At 27.9% G+C, this 18800-nt stretch overlaps 1 protein-coding gene across 1 annotated transcript in view; it reads right to left on the bottom strand.

Annotated features, from left to right (window-relative positions):
• LOC100207877 (eEF1A lysine and N-terminal methyltransferase) overlaps nt 1-18800 on the bottom strand; it is a 41881-nt gene that overhangs the window by 10953 nt on the left and 12128 nt on the right. The window contains exons 2-8 of the mRNA XM_065813371.1: nt 14630-14948; nt 7410-7529; nt 7179-7328; nt 5466-5653; nt 5203-5386; nt 1623-1745; nt 1460-1533 (exon numbers count right to left, since the gene is read on the bottom strand). Of these exons, the coding sequence (XP_065669443.1) occupies nt 1460-1533; nt 1623-1745; nt 5203-5386; nt 5466-5653; nt 7179-7328; nt 7410-7529; nt 14630-14948 (1158 nt within the window). The remainder of the gene's footprint in view (nt 1-1459; nt 1534-1622; nt 1746-5202; nt 5387-5465; nt 5654-7178; nt 7329-7409; nt 7530-14629; nt 14949-18800) is intronic.

Below are 18800 nucleotides of genomic sequence, written 5' to 3'. Positions count from 1 at the left end.
TAGTTTTAGTTGCTCAGTAATTCTTTTTAGTAATTTTTTTGCAGGTAGCCCAAAAAATGAGAGTTTAAGTATTTGTATTCAACATGATTTAGATCATCGTTCCGAAAATGAATACTTTTAAATAATTAAAATATTGTATAATTTGAATCTATTTGACAAATTTGAAAAGAAACATTCAAGATTTCATCAAAAGAAAAGGTTAAAAAAAGGAGATTTTCAGATATTTCTTTTAAAAGTATGTGTAAACAATGCCCAGCTCATAAGATTTAATCTACCCAGCTCATAAGATTTAACAGTTGTGTTAGCAGGAAACATTTTTTGATATAGTAGACCATTCTCAAAACACAAGTTTAATGAGAAATTGTTTTGTACTGCATGCAAAACATATTTCTGCACAAGTTTTATCAGATTGATCTACTATAAGAACTTCTTTGTATGTATACTGTGCAGGTTTGAAGTAGCAGATTATTTCAAACCTGCTTGGTTTTGACTTTGTGAACATGTTTTTTCCCCTCCATGTGACTTGTCAAAGCACTCTGATATACATTTGATAAATTGAATTGAACTTGACATGTTTTGACTTTTTATCTGTGCCATTTACCAGCCATTTTTAAAAAAATGATACATTCAAACATTCTTCATTGAAATAAACTGTCATTTAAAAATTTAAAATTTTTTAGTTATTACAAAAAAAGAGAATGAAAATAAAATATTGTTTAAAAAAACTTTAAAAGTCTTTACATGTTTCAGCTATTTCTAAACAAAACAAAAAAACTTTGAAATTCTTTAAATGTTGAAGTTATTTCTACACAAAAAAAGCACCTAATAAATTCATTTAAATTATTAATAATGGTTCTACTCAAACCTACATAAAATGTTTTGCATAAATATTTTATTTGGTTTATACTTTAAATAAATGACCAGAACAAAAGTTAATTTTTTATATAATGATCAAATATAATATATTTGAACAATCTTTTGAGCTGTATAATTATTTAATTAGTTAACTAAAAATCAATATTATTTACCATAAAGCATTAAAACATTATAGTAAAAAATTAAACTCCTGATTTTCCCTGACTTTTAACTAAATCAATCTTTCTTCCCTGATTTTCCCTGAACATATTTTAATTTCCCTGACTTTCCCTGAATTCCCTGATTTGGTGGCAACCCTGCATTATGACATGAAAAGTAATTTAGACAACATATGCATATATATAATAAATACTTAATCAATTCACTATCTGAGTCTTTTTTATGAATGTAATAGATTATTTAATGATTAGAGTGAAACAAGAGTGAAATTAGTTTCACTTTTATTTGAAACTTTACATTTGCCACTTTATCATATTATGTATGATCATTTGCTTGAAAGGATGAATGAAATTCATTTTCTTTTAAGTCTAAAACAAAATTTTCAAAAGTCATTTAGGAAATTTTAAAGTTTGTTAAACATTACCTGAGGAAACAATGCAGATAAAAATCCAATTAAACAAACAGAACCAATACCAACAAACAATAAGCTAATTGCACCTATAAATTTATATTTAAGGTATAGTAAATGCATCCAAATAAAACTCTTTTTTTAAAACTATTTTTAAAAATTACAACAAAAAACTGACTTTTTTCGTTTAGTTCATGGCCAAACAATATTCCAAGTAGTACCTCTTTTGAAACTCTTGAATCAAGATATCGATAGTCAACTGTCCTTTTTTTGGTCTTGGTCTTTTTCTTTTTAATTTTACCTTTAACCAGAACTTACTTATAAATATTATTGCTAATTAAGCAACATACACACCAGGTTGGTGCCATAACTTAAAAATGTTTAAATAAAATATCAACTGTTCATAAAATTTTTTATTTCATCATTCTTTAAAAAATTATAACTATAGTTTTGTTTGAGGTTTCTAGTGCAAAAATATTAACAATGGAGCACATGGTCTCAAGGAGAACAATGTGCTCCATGAGAACCATGTTTTGAGTGGAAAAAAAAATTATTTTATATGGTCTCAAAGAAAAATGCTGAGTGGAAAATAATGTAATATAATGGTAACTAAAATGGAGACTTTACCAGATTACAAAATGGACTTGATATATGACCTCCACAAATGAGCCTGTAGAAAAAGATAATACCAAACATCAGAAAACAAACAAAACTATAAGTTTTATTTTAGTTACTATTTACCACCTGATGCTAGAGATTCATCCTAGTTACAGAGGAGAGATTGAATCCTGAAGTAGCAGCTAATTTAAGGCTTTCAAAAAAAAAATTGACTGTTTATTAGGGCATTTAGTTGTGTTATAAAAATTAAAAGCAACTTTTATTTAAAATAAAATTAATGTAAATCACTTTAATGAAAAGTTTTTCATTAAAGTGATTTACATTAAATTCAATAAAAATGAAAAAAAAATGATATGGGTTCTGGAGTACAACCTGAGAAGTTGAAATTACTGAAGCCCAGAGGTTATTGAAAAAAAAGGTCTTAAGAATCAAAGTAACTTTATTATTTCAATCAGAGAAAAATAACTTTATAATTTTGAGATATTATGTTGACACACTCAGTAAATATGTAGTTTTTTTGACAACTTCATATTTACAACTAAATATAGTACAATCTCTCTAACTTGAATTTTATGGGAAAAAAAAAATTTTGAATTAGAGAGATATTTAAATTATAGAAAGTTGACTTGTTTCAAATATTCTTGTCAAAGTAACGAATAGAAATTACACAAACAAACAAATAGTAATTCATAGGCTTAAATGCAATATATATTATGTGTTTTAAACTTTTACATTTTCAAAAAAGTCAGTAATAGTAGATTGTCTTTTATGAGCTTGTAAGTCCATATCAATGACACGATTTACATCTTTAAGAGCCTTTGTCATATTATCTCTAAAGTTAGAATAAAGGCTAATTTTCAAGTACAGTGATAACATGCATTGCTTTATTCAAACTTGGTTTTGTAGCATCATCAGAAACATCAACACCCTCATTATCGGATTCCGCTTCAGTTTCAATAGCATTATGTCCAGAAACTTCTGCAATGATGTCCTCATCTGATGATTTGTTAGCAATGTAAACATTGAAATCTATGTGTACTAACTCGTCGGCTGTGAGGTTAAAATCTGCATCAAATTTTGCTTTTAACAATTCAAAATCATCTTTTAAGTTTTCCATTACAACCTCCTCTGCATCTAAGCCACAGAAAGGATTGTTATTAATGCTTATATGCTTTTCTACTGCTTCTAATAATATTCCTGATTATTTGAAACAATTATCAAAGGTCTGGTCTGGAATGGAATTCCATGCTTTTATTAGCATAAACACAGCAGCTAAAATAAAAAACTTAAGAGTCTTGTTCTCTTTTTCCAAGGCAGCAATCTGCTTTTCACTGTAAGTGAGCTATATTTTGCATTAAGAGATAGAATAATTCCTTCCATAGGTTGGGTGATCGAGGTTGTATTCGGTGGAAGAAAGATAAGCTCCACCCAATCAAGTTTCTGCACATTAGGATGGGCAGAACAATTATCTATAACTAAAGCAATTTTTTTTCTTCTGAAAACTAAACTTTTGGTCAATTTCTTTAAGCCTCGAATAATTCTGCCGACATCCAACTTTTTGATTGGGCACGATAACGACAAGGAATATTTTTCATACCTTTGAAACTAGGAGACTTCGATTTTCCAATTACAAACATTGAAAGTCTTTCTCCTTTAACATTACCTGTGGCCATTCCATTCAGGCAAACTTTACTATGCTTACCTCCTGTGCAATTTTCATTTTTTAAATGTAAACTTTTGTTATACAAACATTGGTAAAAAAGTCTGAATTCATCTGCATTAAAATTATTTTCAAGTGGGTATCGAGAGAGAATTGTAGGCAGTGTGGTTTCAAGCCATGGAGCAATAATTTGTTCATTAACCAACTTTGCCTCTCTAGAAATGGTTCTAAAAGATATACCATACCTACAAAAAAAATTATAATTGGTTAAACATAACTTATACATATGTTTAAATGTAACTTCAAAGTCTTTGCAAGTTTCCAGAATGTCCAATTCTGGAAAATATTTTTTTTTTTTTTTTTTTATTAAAAAAAAAAGCTGTAAAATAATCATATATTGTAAAGTTGTTGATCATAAAAATTGGATAAAATAAAATAAGAAATTAATTTACTTTTTCTTAAATTTGTCTAGCCATCCATCCACTTGAAAATTTTCAAAGCTTAACTCTTTCGCAAAATATAAAGCTTTTTCTTTTACCAGCAAACTACTAATTGGGACATTAGCAGCTCTCATTCGTTTGAACCGTTCAAGTACAGCTTTGTTTACTATGTAATACGAATCAACTTTCATCTGTTTAGCCAAATTTCCTCGACAAAAAGTGTCAAAGATTTTATCTTTATTCTTTTTCCAGGTTTAAAGAGTGTTTGGTGGAATATCAAAAATTCTTGAAACCTCTTTGTTTTTCCTTTTTCTAATTCCAGTAGTGCTTCGTATTTCTGCTTTAAGTTGTTTTCTCTATGCAGTCTTTTTAATGCCTTGATTTTTTTTAAACAGAAGAAAATAATTCACACTAATTGTTTTTCAAAAACTCAAAACATTCGAAATTTGAAAAAAGAATTCAACGGTTTGGCAAACTTTTTACATGTCAGAAAATAAAAAAGCTAGGTTTACAGAGAGAATTTTACTGAAGGGTCTAAAAAATCCATTCGAATTGTGGAGGTTTTCAAGTTATAGAGATTCGAATTATAGAAAGTTAATTAAGGAGATTCGGATTAGAGAGGTTGTACTGTATGTAGTATTTTTGACAACCAAAACCCTGGCTATATTAATATTAGCAAGGGTTATTAGCAAGCACTTAGATAATACATGATATATTTATGTACTAGGTTCAGAGACCTTTTTTATATTGACAAATAAACCTATAAAAAAAAAACTAAATGGATTAGAGTTTTAAAGATAAAAAAGATATAAAAATTATTTATATTAAAACATTGCCTATTAAAACATTGTTTATCAGCACACTGAAAAAAAAATACTCTAATGAACATTTAACCAATAGTTTTAAAAGTAAAAAAAAGAAAAAACACACCTAAAAGTATAAAAAAAATTATTATTAAAATTTATTATTAAAAAATGAAAATAATATAGCATTAAATATTAAAATTGTTTTTATTACAACTAAAAAAGGTAATAACTTACTAGTTACAAGTCTAGTTTTACAATGGGATATGGGTAATGATTGATTTATAAAAACAAGTTGTCTGTAAAATATTTTGTCACTTGATTGATAATCTTCAACAACTATTTTACCATAACAACAGGAATTTACTTCACATTGAATATCTCTCACTCCTAAACAATTGCCTGAAGTAAGAAATGGAACCTAAATAAAATTTATAAAATATTTTTTTTATATGGAAATAAAAAATTAAAATACAGATGCTTCATTTAAAAAATCATACTTGCTTTGAATCAACTCCTTTTTTAGACAATTCCATAATTTTCTGAGATAATTCCGATTTGATCTCTTCAATATTTGTGTAAATGTGACCTCGTTGAAGATAAACTATTGCAAGCCTATCAAATCCAACAATGCGCCCCAGTTCCATTCTTCCCTCTTTACTACTAAATGTGTCTTCACCTTCCTGACCTATTTTAAACAAAACTTGAGTTTAAGATGTATAACTCAAAGAAAAGTACTTTTCAAAAATTTGCATGACAAATAATATAATATAAAACTAGAAACTAGCAATTGTTGACCCAATGTTATTCAGGAAACCATTGAAGTGCTAATTTATGAGGTAAATTAAAAGTATACTTTAGATGTACAAACCTAATGCCAATATGCGATATGCTACTTTAGATGTACTAACCTAATGCTAATATGTGTTACGTTACTTTGAATGTACAAACCTAATGCTAATATGTGTTATGTTACTTTGAATGTAAAAATCTAATGCTAATATATGTTATGCTACTTTAGATGTACAAACCTAATGTTAATATGTGATATGCAACTTTAGATATACAAACCTAATGCTAATACGAGCTCTTAGAAGTATGTGATATGTTACTTTAGTTGTACAAAGCTAATGTTAATATGAACACTTCTAATGTGTCCTATTTAATATAATTGACTTCCTGATTTTACAAATCATGAAATCAATTATATAATTTTCAATAAAGTTTTTTCTGAAAAAAAAAAAAAACTAAAATTTTAAATTTTGGAATTATACAAAAATTCATATAATCGTTTTTTTTTTTATAAATTTATAAAATTTCACATATTCATTTTTTTATTAATTGTGCTTTCCAAAATTTTTTCTATTTAAAATTGATAAAAAAATCCAACAACTTGATCTAAAAGACTCACATATGAATATGCTATATATTACTTTATAAGACATAAATTTTACCAGATCATAAGAGATTAATATAAATATTAGATTGTAGTGATTACTTAAAGCTCTTATAGACTTTATTATGCTATTTTAATTGCCAAATATGATATAAATATAAAAAACTCAAAATCTTAAACAATTCATTAAAAAAAATCGTCAAACATTCTTAAATGCTTTGAAATCTTTGAAAGTTTAAGTAAACAATTTTTAGCATTAGGTAAACATTCTGTAACATCAAGTAAACATTTTTTAACTGCAACTATTTAAAGTATTTTTACCATTTTTTAAGGAGGTTTAAAAAAGTTTTTTGCTGAATAAATTTTTTTTTTCTTACTCAACTTTATTTTTACTGCTCATATCTAACTTTTTATATCTAACTTTTAATGGCTTACTTTTAATGGCTTACTTTTAATGGCTTACTTTTAATGGCTTACTTTTCATGTCTAACTTTTCATGGCTTACTTTTAATGGCTTACTGTTCATGTCTAACATTTTGTCTAACTTTTCATTAAAAAAAAAGTTAGAAAATAAAAATATGTATAGTGCATTTTGTGTGTTAAATGCTAATCTTGCTTACATATTGAACACATTTGTGGAAAAAAAAATTAGTAGAACAAATCACACAATGCAACCTAGAACAAAACAATTAATGTAAGCTTGTGATGCAAAAAAACATATATATACAATTTTATCTGTAAAAAATTTTAAGCATGCAGAGAAAATAAAAACATATTCAATGGAAAAAATTATTTAACTTGGTGGAACAAAACAGACCTTGCGGCACAATAAACACAGCATAAGGTCCATTTCTTTTTGATGTGAATTCTGAGTTTCTTGTATCAACTAAAATTATACTATATCTGGGAATGTGAGAGTGATCAAAAAAAATATCAATAGAAACTGAATCATCTATAGTTGATTTTTCTAAACAAAAAAATTTTAAAAATTTAGTAAAATTATTAATAATTGATATAGTATATTTTTTTTACAAGAATACTTATTTACCCAACATGCTTAGTGTAACTGCCAAATCTTGTAGACTCTTAACAGCATTTAACATTTCAGCAGTTGTGTGAAATCTTTCACAATTTTCAAGAACATACATTTCTAAAATCTTTATTGGCACTGAAGATAAAAATTGATAAATTAAAATTAATTTTTTAAATGAAAATATATTAAAATTTATTATAAATATCATTCAAGACATCATGCTGTTAAAATACATATGGGAATTGAAAGATAAAAATATTAATGATTTTATATTGAACTGGTTTTTCCTTCAAAAAAAGCCCTTGCATATAATAATATATTCAAAAAATGCATATTATGTCTACAAGAAATGTTTATTAAATAAAAAATAAATAAGATCTGAAAATAATGTTGACTGGTTGCCTCTTTGTTATCCAGAGTAAAAAAGTTAAAACTTATTCAATTTCTAACTGTTAAACAAGCAGTAAGTCAGTAAGATCAAATGCTAATATATTCCAATTTTGTATCCAAAAAATATTTTAAGACAAAAAAAAATTTAAAGAATTCAAAAAGACATTTAATGATAGTTTAATCTATTTCAACAAACCAAGATAAGAACTTTTAATATTATTGATTTAATTATTTATATACTTATTTAACTCTTATCGGTATCCATTTGGGGGTTCATATTTTACAAAATATTTTTTAAAAATATGTACACAAGCTTAAAATGTGGTAGTGGTGTATTGGTAGAGTGCTTGTTTTATATGCGAGAAGTACTGAGTTCAATCAGATTGAATCCCCAACAGGTCCCTAGTGGGACTGCGCTCAATTTTTTCCTAGACTTAAAAAGTTAAAAGAGGGTTGTAACCTCAATAAACTAGCTTTTTGAATAACATTAAAAAAAACAAAAATTTTGCAAGGCTTAGCCTCTTAGCAGATGTTAGCTCCTCTACAATGAAATCTAGATCTATTTTTCATGTAGACAAAGGATAAAAAAACAAGTTCAAGTATATCAAATTACTTGCAACTCAGTTCCTACATAACCAATCAGAGAATGTAGCTGGGTGAATTTGAGAAACTTTCTTCTGTAGAATAAAACTAGAGATGTGGCGGAACCAGTTTATGCCAAGTCCCTAATTCCGGGCACTCGGAAGAAAATACTGGGTCTGAGCCTGGGTACCCGGCACCGAGTCCATTTTAAAAAGTTGCAATAAAAGCTTGTGAAATCTCTAGCACTGAATTGTTTTTACGAAAAAATGCTGACTAATTTGCGCTAATTAAATTTGCCTTAAAATATCTCCTTATTAATAACAACTACATTCAAACTCGAGGTCACAAATTCAAATTACGCAAATTCTCTTGTGAAAAAATTCACACACATTATAAATAGAAGTTAATTCTATTCTATTTATGGTGTGTGTAAGTTATTTGTATTATTGTGTGTGAAGTTAATTCAAATATCCGTATAAATCAGTTTCCTTTTTGCAATATACTCTGATTGTTTTGCAAAAATATATTTTTTAAAATATTTTAAGTGAGACATCTTTTTTTTTTTCTTGATTGACTCCCAAAAAGGCTGCAAGCAACCACTATTAAGTTGGGAGTTACTAAAAAAAAAGAATAGAGTTATAGAGCAAGGAAACGGTTGACAGAAGACCTAAAAAGTTGAAGGTTATAATAGTCAGGAAAATATGATGGGTGAGAGGTCTAAAGGTTGATATGCAGGGAAAAAAAACTAGACAAAAAGTTTTTGGAGCATGAAGAGATAGATACAGTAAAAGAATGAGACTTTAATGAATGATGAGTCAAGCGAGAATGAGTTTTAGTTGATGGAACTAGAGATGATAGCTCCTTTGAGCAGCGACCATGATATTTTTAGAGTATTTGTAGATAAGAGAAAGAGATGCAACTAATTATGACGATGGGAAAGAGGCTCAAGCTTAGCAGATAGACCCGGCCCAACTATGTTTACAATGCATTTTTGGATCTTGTCTAGAAGAGAAAGAGCATCATTAGAAAAACCAGCCCAAATATGACAACAGTACTCCATACAGGGACGAATAAGAGATTTGTAGAGGTAGAGAATGGAGCAATCAATTGTATATATGGTTTCAATGAAAGGTCAGTAGTAAATGATAATCCAAGAAGACGTAAAGAAGAGGACTAAGTGAGGGGGTTGCCATTCATTAATATAGGAATGTCGACAGTACTGCAATAGTTGTTTGCAGTAAATAACTGAGTTTTGTTGGAGGTAAAATTTACAAGCCACTGTGAGCCCCAATCTGTTGCAGAAGTGAAATCAAATTCAAGTTTAACTGTCTCTTTTAGGAAAACGAGTCACAAAGTTAACTATCTGAATGAGAGATAGGGAAATGCAGAAGATATATATTGAATAAATAGGGCTTCTTTGTTATCGAATAACATTTTTAGAAAAAGTTTATTGGATGAAGTTTTAACTAAAAGCAATTCTGTTAATAATATTTTGATACAATTTAAAGTACCACTTAAACAAATAGTTACAGCACTTAAGGTTAATGTTTAATAAAAATTTCTTTTAAGATACTGGGTGCCGGGTACCCGGTATATCACTAAATAAAACCTGAATTATTCTTTTTCTCAAAATCATACTTATTTGTTAGAGGATAATCTACTAGCTTTCTAGCCGTGTCTTCTTTCATAACACCAGACACAAACTGATCTGAGTTGGCCAAGGCAATGTAGAGTCAAAGTAACAGTTGTGGTTCTTCCAACTTTCGAAGGCTGAAGCTGCAGCTGGATCAAACTTCTTTAGTTGGGCCATTTGCCAAATGGTCCTGTAAAGTAAACATTTCTATACAATCTTTTTACAATATCTAATCAAATAGTGCTAAAAGAGTTAACAGCTCAAACATCAAAAGTGAGTTTAATTATGACAATTGGTATCAAAAGCTGAGAAAACTAACCTGCAGCTTTATCTGGTTTCTCAGCTCTGAGAACTTTCAAAGCATAGAAAATTAAAACAAAATTTGCCATCTTTTCCACCTTAAACTTTTACTGGCTTAAGTTCATGATTTGTTTTGTTGAATTTAGAAGCTTGATTTTCAGATAGCAGATACACTTTGTCATGAAACGTGCATGACATCATGTCTTTAAAACATTTATGTTGATATTTAATTATATCAATAAATTTTTAATAAATTAATTACATTAAAACATTTTAACATTTTACTATTAAGAAAAAGTTAATCAGAGAATTTTTGAGGACTTCTTCATTTACAATCCCCATTAAATGATTTCTTGCATTATTTTTCTTGTCTTTAAACCAAGAATCACAAATCGATTGCCACTTGTATTTAGTGATGACACAGTCCCAAATCAACACCACTCGAATTATTTTTAAAGCCTTTAAAAAGTATACTGTCAGGTCCTGTGGTTTTGCAGCCAATAATGCTTCAAGATTACTTCCAAAACATGATATCTACAAGCAAGCATCAACAATGGTTTACCAACTTTCTAAATCTAAAATTTTGAGACAATAACTTAATTGTTTATTTTATTTAGCCCTTAGAGTCTTTCTTTTAAATTATAATAAAAAATAGTTTACCTGTATATAGCACCGCAAACCATTCAAATATTGCTAGCAGTGGTGTTGAAGAAAACCATCCCTACGTGATCAGCAATTTCAAACTTTTTTAAAATCTTCTTGATAGCCTTGAACTGATTTAGCCCTGTACTAGAATGAACCCCTAGAGAACTAGTACAAAGTGGACCAAAAAGGCAAAATTTTGGAAATAGAATCATAACTAATGACTAAGAAATCCTAGAAAACTCATTTAGGACTTTTTGAAAAGATTTCTTTTTTGAATTTTGTTTATAAGAAAATTTAAATTTTTAATATTAAACTAAATTTTTGGACTGGGTTCAAATGACCATATTTGAGTATTTTTGACAATTTTTCTTTTAAATGATAGCTAAAAAATTAATTTAATAGATATACTTAAAAAAAAAGAAAATTCAAAAACTTAATACATTTGGGTGTTAGCATAACTTTAGAGGATGATGGATAAATATAATTCTAATTATAAGGATAATTCTGTTTAAAAAACTAGCATCAGATCTCTCTATAAAACAACTTATCACATCATTGAGCTGTTTTAGATACAATGTCTTACCAGAAAGAATCTTTAAATAGTTTCTTATATCTTTATTGATTGCTTCTAGACTTTCCTCAGATTGCTAAGGCTATAACCATCATTAAGAATAATTAAATCAGCTGAGTGATGAAGGACTCCATAAAGACTGTGTTTAATCTGTGCCCATGGCATATTTATAATTATGTTAAGTGTAGCATTATTACATAACTCTTCAAATTTATCAATTTTTCTTTTACATTGACAAAAAACTATTAGAGGTATTACACTGATTTGAGAATGTAATAGTAACATGCTATCTTTGCATATATGCAAGAGTGCATAGATATTTTATAGTAGATAATTTTTCAGAAAAAAATCAGCAGCCTTGTGACCCTGTTGTAGATGTCCCTTCATTTTCAAGAGAGTCGCAACACATATCTAATTGCAGTCTAGTGTTTCCTTTTATTTAGTAACGACCCTGTCTTTTGCATTACCTATTGGTTCACCAAGTGTTCCTGTTTTTTCAACCTAAAATATCCATAATCTATGTGACACGGATATAGTAGTTTTAAAAACCAGGTAGTGCCATTTATTTATGAATGTGTAATACATATGCTTTTTTGATCAGATTTGGTTTGTGGTTTTTATTCTGTCCTTTTTATGTGGCAAAATCTCCAGTTTTAGTAGAAATGATACCATCCTTATTTACAAGCCTTTTGTACAGCATCATATTTTTTCTGATGATCGATCAATCAGGAATCCTTTACTAGCTCTATCAATATTTGTCCATTCAGTAGTTTTTGTGTTGCAAAGTACACAATGTGCATCTCCTAGTCGGTTGAAGAGTCTTTCAAGTTTTAAATCTAAATGTGAAAACTTTCATTTTCTCATTTGTTCCCAACTGAGTGTAAGGGAATGCATTAAATCTATGTATTTATCTTTGTTAAAGGTATCTTTTGTTTCCATAAGGTATTTTAAAAAGTGCATTGTCAATACAGAGTTAACATTTAACTCTGGACATTCATTAGTGATAAAGTTATTTTTATAATTGACAAGTACCTGTGCCCTTTCCTTTTTTATCTCATCAACCAGCTCTGTAAATGATTTTCTTTGATTTGAAACACAAAATTATGTTATATAACCATCCTCTATCTCATAAATAGTATCTTTTAATGCTTGTGAAAGTATAAATACAAATCCATTTTTCTTAAAATGTTTTTTTTTCAGGCGTTTATGTTTACTTTTTCACAAACATTTTTTAACTCCTGTTAATTAACTAATAGTCTAAAGTTTACAGAAAGTCTTTAATGGCTCCATATGTTATTGAGTTGGACTTAACAGCTTTGTCAGCTTTAATAAATTGTATTTTAAAAAATCTATTCCATTAATGTATTTTACATTTTTATTTTGCTTCTTTACACTAATTTTTTAGTTTTCTAAAATTCATCTTATCTTGTTGGATCTCATTTCTAATTAAAACCTTAATATTATCAGCATCTTTTTTGATAATATTAGGATTCAATAAAAAGATTCAAATATACTTTATATACACATATTTTGTTTTTCATTCAAAAAACTAAAGTATAAGTATGATGAAACTAAAACTAAGGTATTAGATAACAAACTTTACCAACTTTATGAGTTGTTCCATGCCTATAGCTGTTCTCATAGTTTCTTCTCTGTTGATGACAATGGCCTGTTCCAACATGTCAAAACTCCTTTATGAACGGTGCATGTAATGCTTTTCTAAGTAAGACTCTGAACTTGGTTCTAGAGAAACTGTTTCAAATGGATGTATTACATTAGTAAGACACACTTCAATACCTTTGTGACCAAAGAAACAAGCTTTCACAAAAACTTGTAGATACTCTGAAAACTCTTCTTTTTTTGTTGTTGTTAATTTTGAGGTTTTTTAACTTACTGTATGGAGATTTTAAACAACTCTTTGAATAATAAAAAATTAGTACCTTAATTAGTTATTTTATATTAATTTTTAAATTAGTTACAGTCTTACAAGATTGCGCACACCCTGTTTTAATGCTATACTGGTTCTTTTTGAGCTTCAGATATCCGTTATATATCTTTCCAGGGTGACAGATCACATTCATTGGGAAACCAGCAAAAACCAAACTACTATACCTTCCTTTTTGCAAATAGAATCCACAAAAATACATAAAAAATGTTAATGAATTTGTGCAAAAAACTAACTTATCAGAAAATTTTGCTAACAAACATAATTTTTTGTGGAACTTCATATAAAATTATATTTGCTACTGAATGCTATAGAAATATCAAACAAAAATTTTCGGACTCTAAAGAAACCTTATCACAGGTCTTTATTTCAAAAAACTGCATTAAATACATTTAATAAAAATTAATTTAAAATTATTATTAAATATCTCAAACCAAACATAAACAATTTTATGAATGTACTTTGAATCAAAAACCAGCCTAAAATTAATTTTAAACCAAGAATAATGAAAAATATTGGCTTTTGATGTAATAAAAAACGAACATAAAAATTTTGTTGTTAGTAATTTATGTAATAACATACTTATGCATACCAAATACAGTATTTATCTGTTTTGGATAGCCTTACATTTTTTTATATGTGACTCTATATAAACAGATTCTACATTTAGGTTTTATAAAACTGAAACTATTTGTAAAGTACACAAATTAAATAGTAATATATATAATATAAGTAAATGGATTTTTTGATACGAAAATTATCTTATCTTCTGCATGTTTCATTGTGTTCTTGTAATAATAATGATACTACGGTTTTATTATTTGTATACTTTAAATTTTGTGGGTTTTATTATATTTTTTTGCTTGCCCCACTGCCCCTCTTAAGACCATCACTGTTTCAAAAATCAGTTACTATTCGAAAAAAATATTTTGTATATTTTACAAATACATGAACACCCATATCTTACATTTTATTTCTTATACCCAGTCTTACTCCTGATTGTTATCTTCATTTAATTAAATGGTCTGTTATTGGTCATCAAAATTATTTCAAAAAAAAATTATAAAACATTTTAAAGTTTATAAATTTTGAGCAGCATAAACTTATACACTGCTTTTTACATTCATTTTAAGATTGACAAGGTGCATGAACATTTTTACATTTCTTACATTTTTCTTTTGCTTTGGTAAGCACTAGTAGAAAAACTGGCAATTTAGCACCCAGTCCTTTTTCATTAGAATCCCTTATTGTCTCCAATTTGTGTGCTCTTATAAACCAAAAATCCGAAAAAACTTCCAAAACTTTACTTATAATGTGTGGCTGAGCAAGAGTGACACAAAGGTAATGACCACCAATTTTAGTAACTCTGCTTATTTCACTAAACATCTTGTCAATATTTTGATTTGTTTCAAAACTTGTATCAGTATATAATGCATCAAGAGTTCCTTTGTCAAACACAATATCAAATGATAAATCCGGATATGTGATCTAAAAAAAGAAGTAGTTGTAAATATATCTAAATAATAACATAAATACTAGAGTGATTCTAAAAATAACTTTTTTTGAAATTGTCTGCTGCCATCCCCTAAATGTGTTCTATGTAATAAATTAATACTAAATTTAAAAAACTTTTAAATAAAAAAAAATTGTAGGGGTCGCTCAAGACCCTTAAACATCAAACGGGACCCTAATATTTTGAAAAAAAAAGTTCTTTAAAAGCATATCATGTTGGGTCTCAAAGGAACTGAAATTTTATAAAAATTCTAAAAATAATAATCATTTTATATAAAGATTACTAGTTTTAAATTTATGGCTTAAAAACTACCATTTTTTAACTTAAAATAAAAAAGTACATATTTTCATAGTTTTTTTAAACAAACTTTTTTAATTTGTGTTTCCATAAATTTTTTTTTACTATTTTTGAAATTTTTATAAACTTTCACTTCTTTTGAGATCCAACATTATATGCTTTTGATAAACTTTTTTTTTCAAAATATTTGGGACCCATCTGATGTTTAAGGGTCTTGAGCGACCCCTAAAAATTTTTTTTATTCAAGAACTTTTTAAATTTATTATTAATTTATGACATAGAACACATTAAGGGGGTGGCAGCAGACAATTTCAAAATAAGTTGTTTTTAGAATCACCCTAATAAATATTGCAAAACTTTCTTTTCCTAATCATTTAATAAAAATTTTACTAAAAACCAAGAAAGTTTTACAGCAGAGATTTTGAAATCATATAACACGGTTATTTCTCCCAAAACTAGACTTGTATATTATTTGTTTCTCCAAAAACAATGCCTGTATACAATTTGTGATTTAAAACATAAAGAATGTGAGACAGTTGTAACATTAGTTAACAAAGTTCAGTTATAATTAGAAATATTTTATTAATAGTATATGTAATATTAATTTTATAAATAGTTATTACTAACTGAACTAAATTACTGTTATTAACAGATAATAGCACGATGTAACAAATTCTCACTTTTGTGCTGTTCCTGAGTTGAAAGTGGGTTTTCCTAACCCATTAGGTCTAGAACAGAAAGGAAATCACTGTTATGCCAGAAAAACTTTGCTTCTGACACCGGGACAATGAAATTTAGAAAATCATATGTTTTTGAGAAAATTCTTGATTTGCTTTCAATGCTGAGCTTCCTCCTTTATTATTCCTGAACTGCTAGAAGTGCTCAGATGTTTCTACAATTCTCTTAACCACTCTGGAACTTTTAAGAAACTTCCAGAACTTTCTAGAACATTATAAAAGACTTGAACTACTTGAAGAGAAGTTATTTATTTGATATGGCATCAAGAGGTTGTTTGCATCTAGCTGATTCATTCTGCTATGTGTGCAGACAATTCATAAAGACAACTGCGAAAAAGTATTTTGTGGAAGCAAGTCATATAATGTGCAAGGCCTACAATAGCGTGGAGTGAAAACAACTTTTTTCAGAAATACAACTATTCTCCCTGATTTCTATATTAATTATAAGGAAACTAAAAAAATGAAACGAAGATGAGCAAAATTGGACAAGAATTATCCCTGGCAGCAATTTTTGGCTAATATTACTTGATATTGATAGCAATTGAATATTAGGCATATATTAAAATCCATGCTCTACTCAGAATTTTAATGCAAACTATATTTCTAAATTTTAGCAATGGTATTTAGTGAATTAATATTATTTATAAATTAATAATATTTAATAATATTAGAACTATACTATGTAATATGGTTTACAATATAATTTAATCGAATATGGTTTGTGTTAAAATTACAAGTATTGCTTGGATAATATGCGTAATATATAACTTTTTCTGTTAAAAAATTGTGTGATTTGATTTTATTTTACTTATTTTAATGTAAGTAATTTTATATTTTGAATTTGGCCTTATAATATAACTAATTTAGAAAAAAACTTGTTTTTTAAATATTATTAGCATAAAATCATTTATAAAATAAAACCTATATTTCTAATGTTTTTCATATTAAAAAAAATTGTTAAAACTACGTATGTTTCTATGTACAGCTTAATACTTTGCTTACTAATAATATGATAATATTATACTAATCTTCACTTACTACAGTAAATAGAGTGTTAAGATATAAAACAGATCATCTATTATTTGGGTATTCAAAACCACTCTCTGAGGTGCAACTGCCAACAGGACTAGATGTGATGCCGTATATGGTGTAATTGTGAGAAAATGTAAGCAACCTATACTGCATATCATTTCTCAAATAATAATACAATTAAATATATACTATAATTTTACAGAAGCTTCCTGGAAAAACCCCAAAAAAGAATAAAGCAGCTTTAACAGCAACATACACAATATTTCATCATTTACATCCTTGACCAAGAGAGTTGTTAACTTTTTTAAGCAAAGCAAAAAAATTCAACTGCTGACTGAGAAAATTAAAAAAAAAAACTTTCAGCTCTATAAGGACAGACTAGCCAAACTGATTGATATGTCTGCTTGCCAATGCAAAAATCTTAGATAATGCTGCTATGCCAAAGTAAATAAGGAACTATATATGGAGCACTTTCTTGGAAGGTACAAAAAGCGAACTTTAAATTGGCTATTGGATCAATAGAAAAAGCAAAAAAAAACTGCAGAGTGTTCAAAGCAAATCTTAATGATGCCACAGAGCGCAGACCTAAATGATGCCACTTTTCTATTTCTGCTATACCTATGATATCAGCTGTACTTTTTTTATTAATATGATCAATATTTCACATGATGACAAACAAAGTTATTGACCAAAGCAAGATAGAGTGTAAGCGTTTGAAAGCTAGTGTTAACTTGAAAGTTAGTGAAGTTCAAGTAAAGGTGTTGTACTTTGATGGTAAATGACTGGAGTTTCAATAAATAGAGAACCATAGTGATGGAAAAGCACATATCCTTGATACAGGAACCTTGAAGAGGTTTTTTGAGACACTGCTCATTTTTTAGCAAAACAGCTGAAGCATTAAAATCTCAAGTTCTATAGAATTCTAAAGAACACAATATCATTTTGAATGATTTGCAAGGTGTTGATGGAACTAATGTAAACACTGGAAGCAAAGGTGGTGGTGTTCGGTGGTGTTATTTGATTGATTGATATAAAACTTCAACTGCGTCTTTAATAGGTAATTTGTTTGCTATATGCAAATGAGCTCTCACTATGTCATTTGTTTGTGGAGTTGAATGGACCAAGATCTAGTTGTACATACTAGTGAAACCGAAATTTTTGTTTCAACGATTTTTTTACTTTTCCTGTTTCGGCCGAAATTTCAGTTCAAACCGCAACCGAAATGAACCGAAACTTTTATAAGATTTTTTTTAAGTTTTAATTTAGAGTGGGATCATGACGGTTTCCTAATTGTAATCGTTTGTTAGTAAATCAATTTTTAATTATAACAATTGTAGAAATTTTAATTGAAATCACTTTTCATAATAGACTTAAGTTACTATTCTCAAATTATTCTTAAAATGAAATAAGTAAAGCAACCCAAAATAATAGTTTCATCAAAAGTTTTTCAGTGCTAAATTTTACAATGGAAAATAATCGATAAAAAACTGGTTTAGGGAATCATTTTACCGTTACAGCTAGTGATTTCAAATACAGAACTTGCGATATCTGCAATTTGAAAATATCTCGTGGATCGCACAATCCAAAACTTCAATCACTTAGCGGACTTTCATCACATTTAAGAAGTCGTTTACTCTAAAAAAATCTCCTAACTGAAAAAGCAATACTCACAACTACCGGCAGTCCTGAAAATATACCAACTTCAGATCAAGTTATGCCTATTACAATAAAAAAAAGAACAACACCCTTATTTGACACCAG

Source organism: Hydra vulgaris, chromosome 12, assembly GCF_038396675.1.
Source record: "Hydra vulgaris chromosome 12, alternate assembly HydraT2T_AEP".
Classification (NCBI taxonomy): Eukaryota; Metazoa; Cnidaria; class Hydrozoa; order Anthoathecata; family Hydridae; genus Hydra; species Hydra vulgaris.
This window is presented reverse-complemented; position numbering and strand designations above follow the sequence as displayed.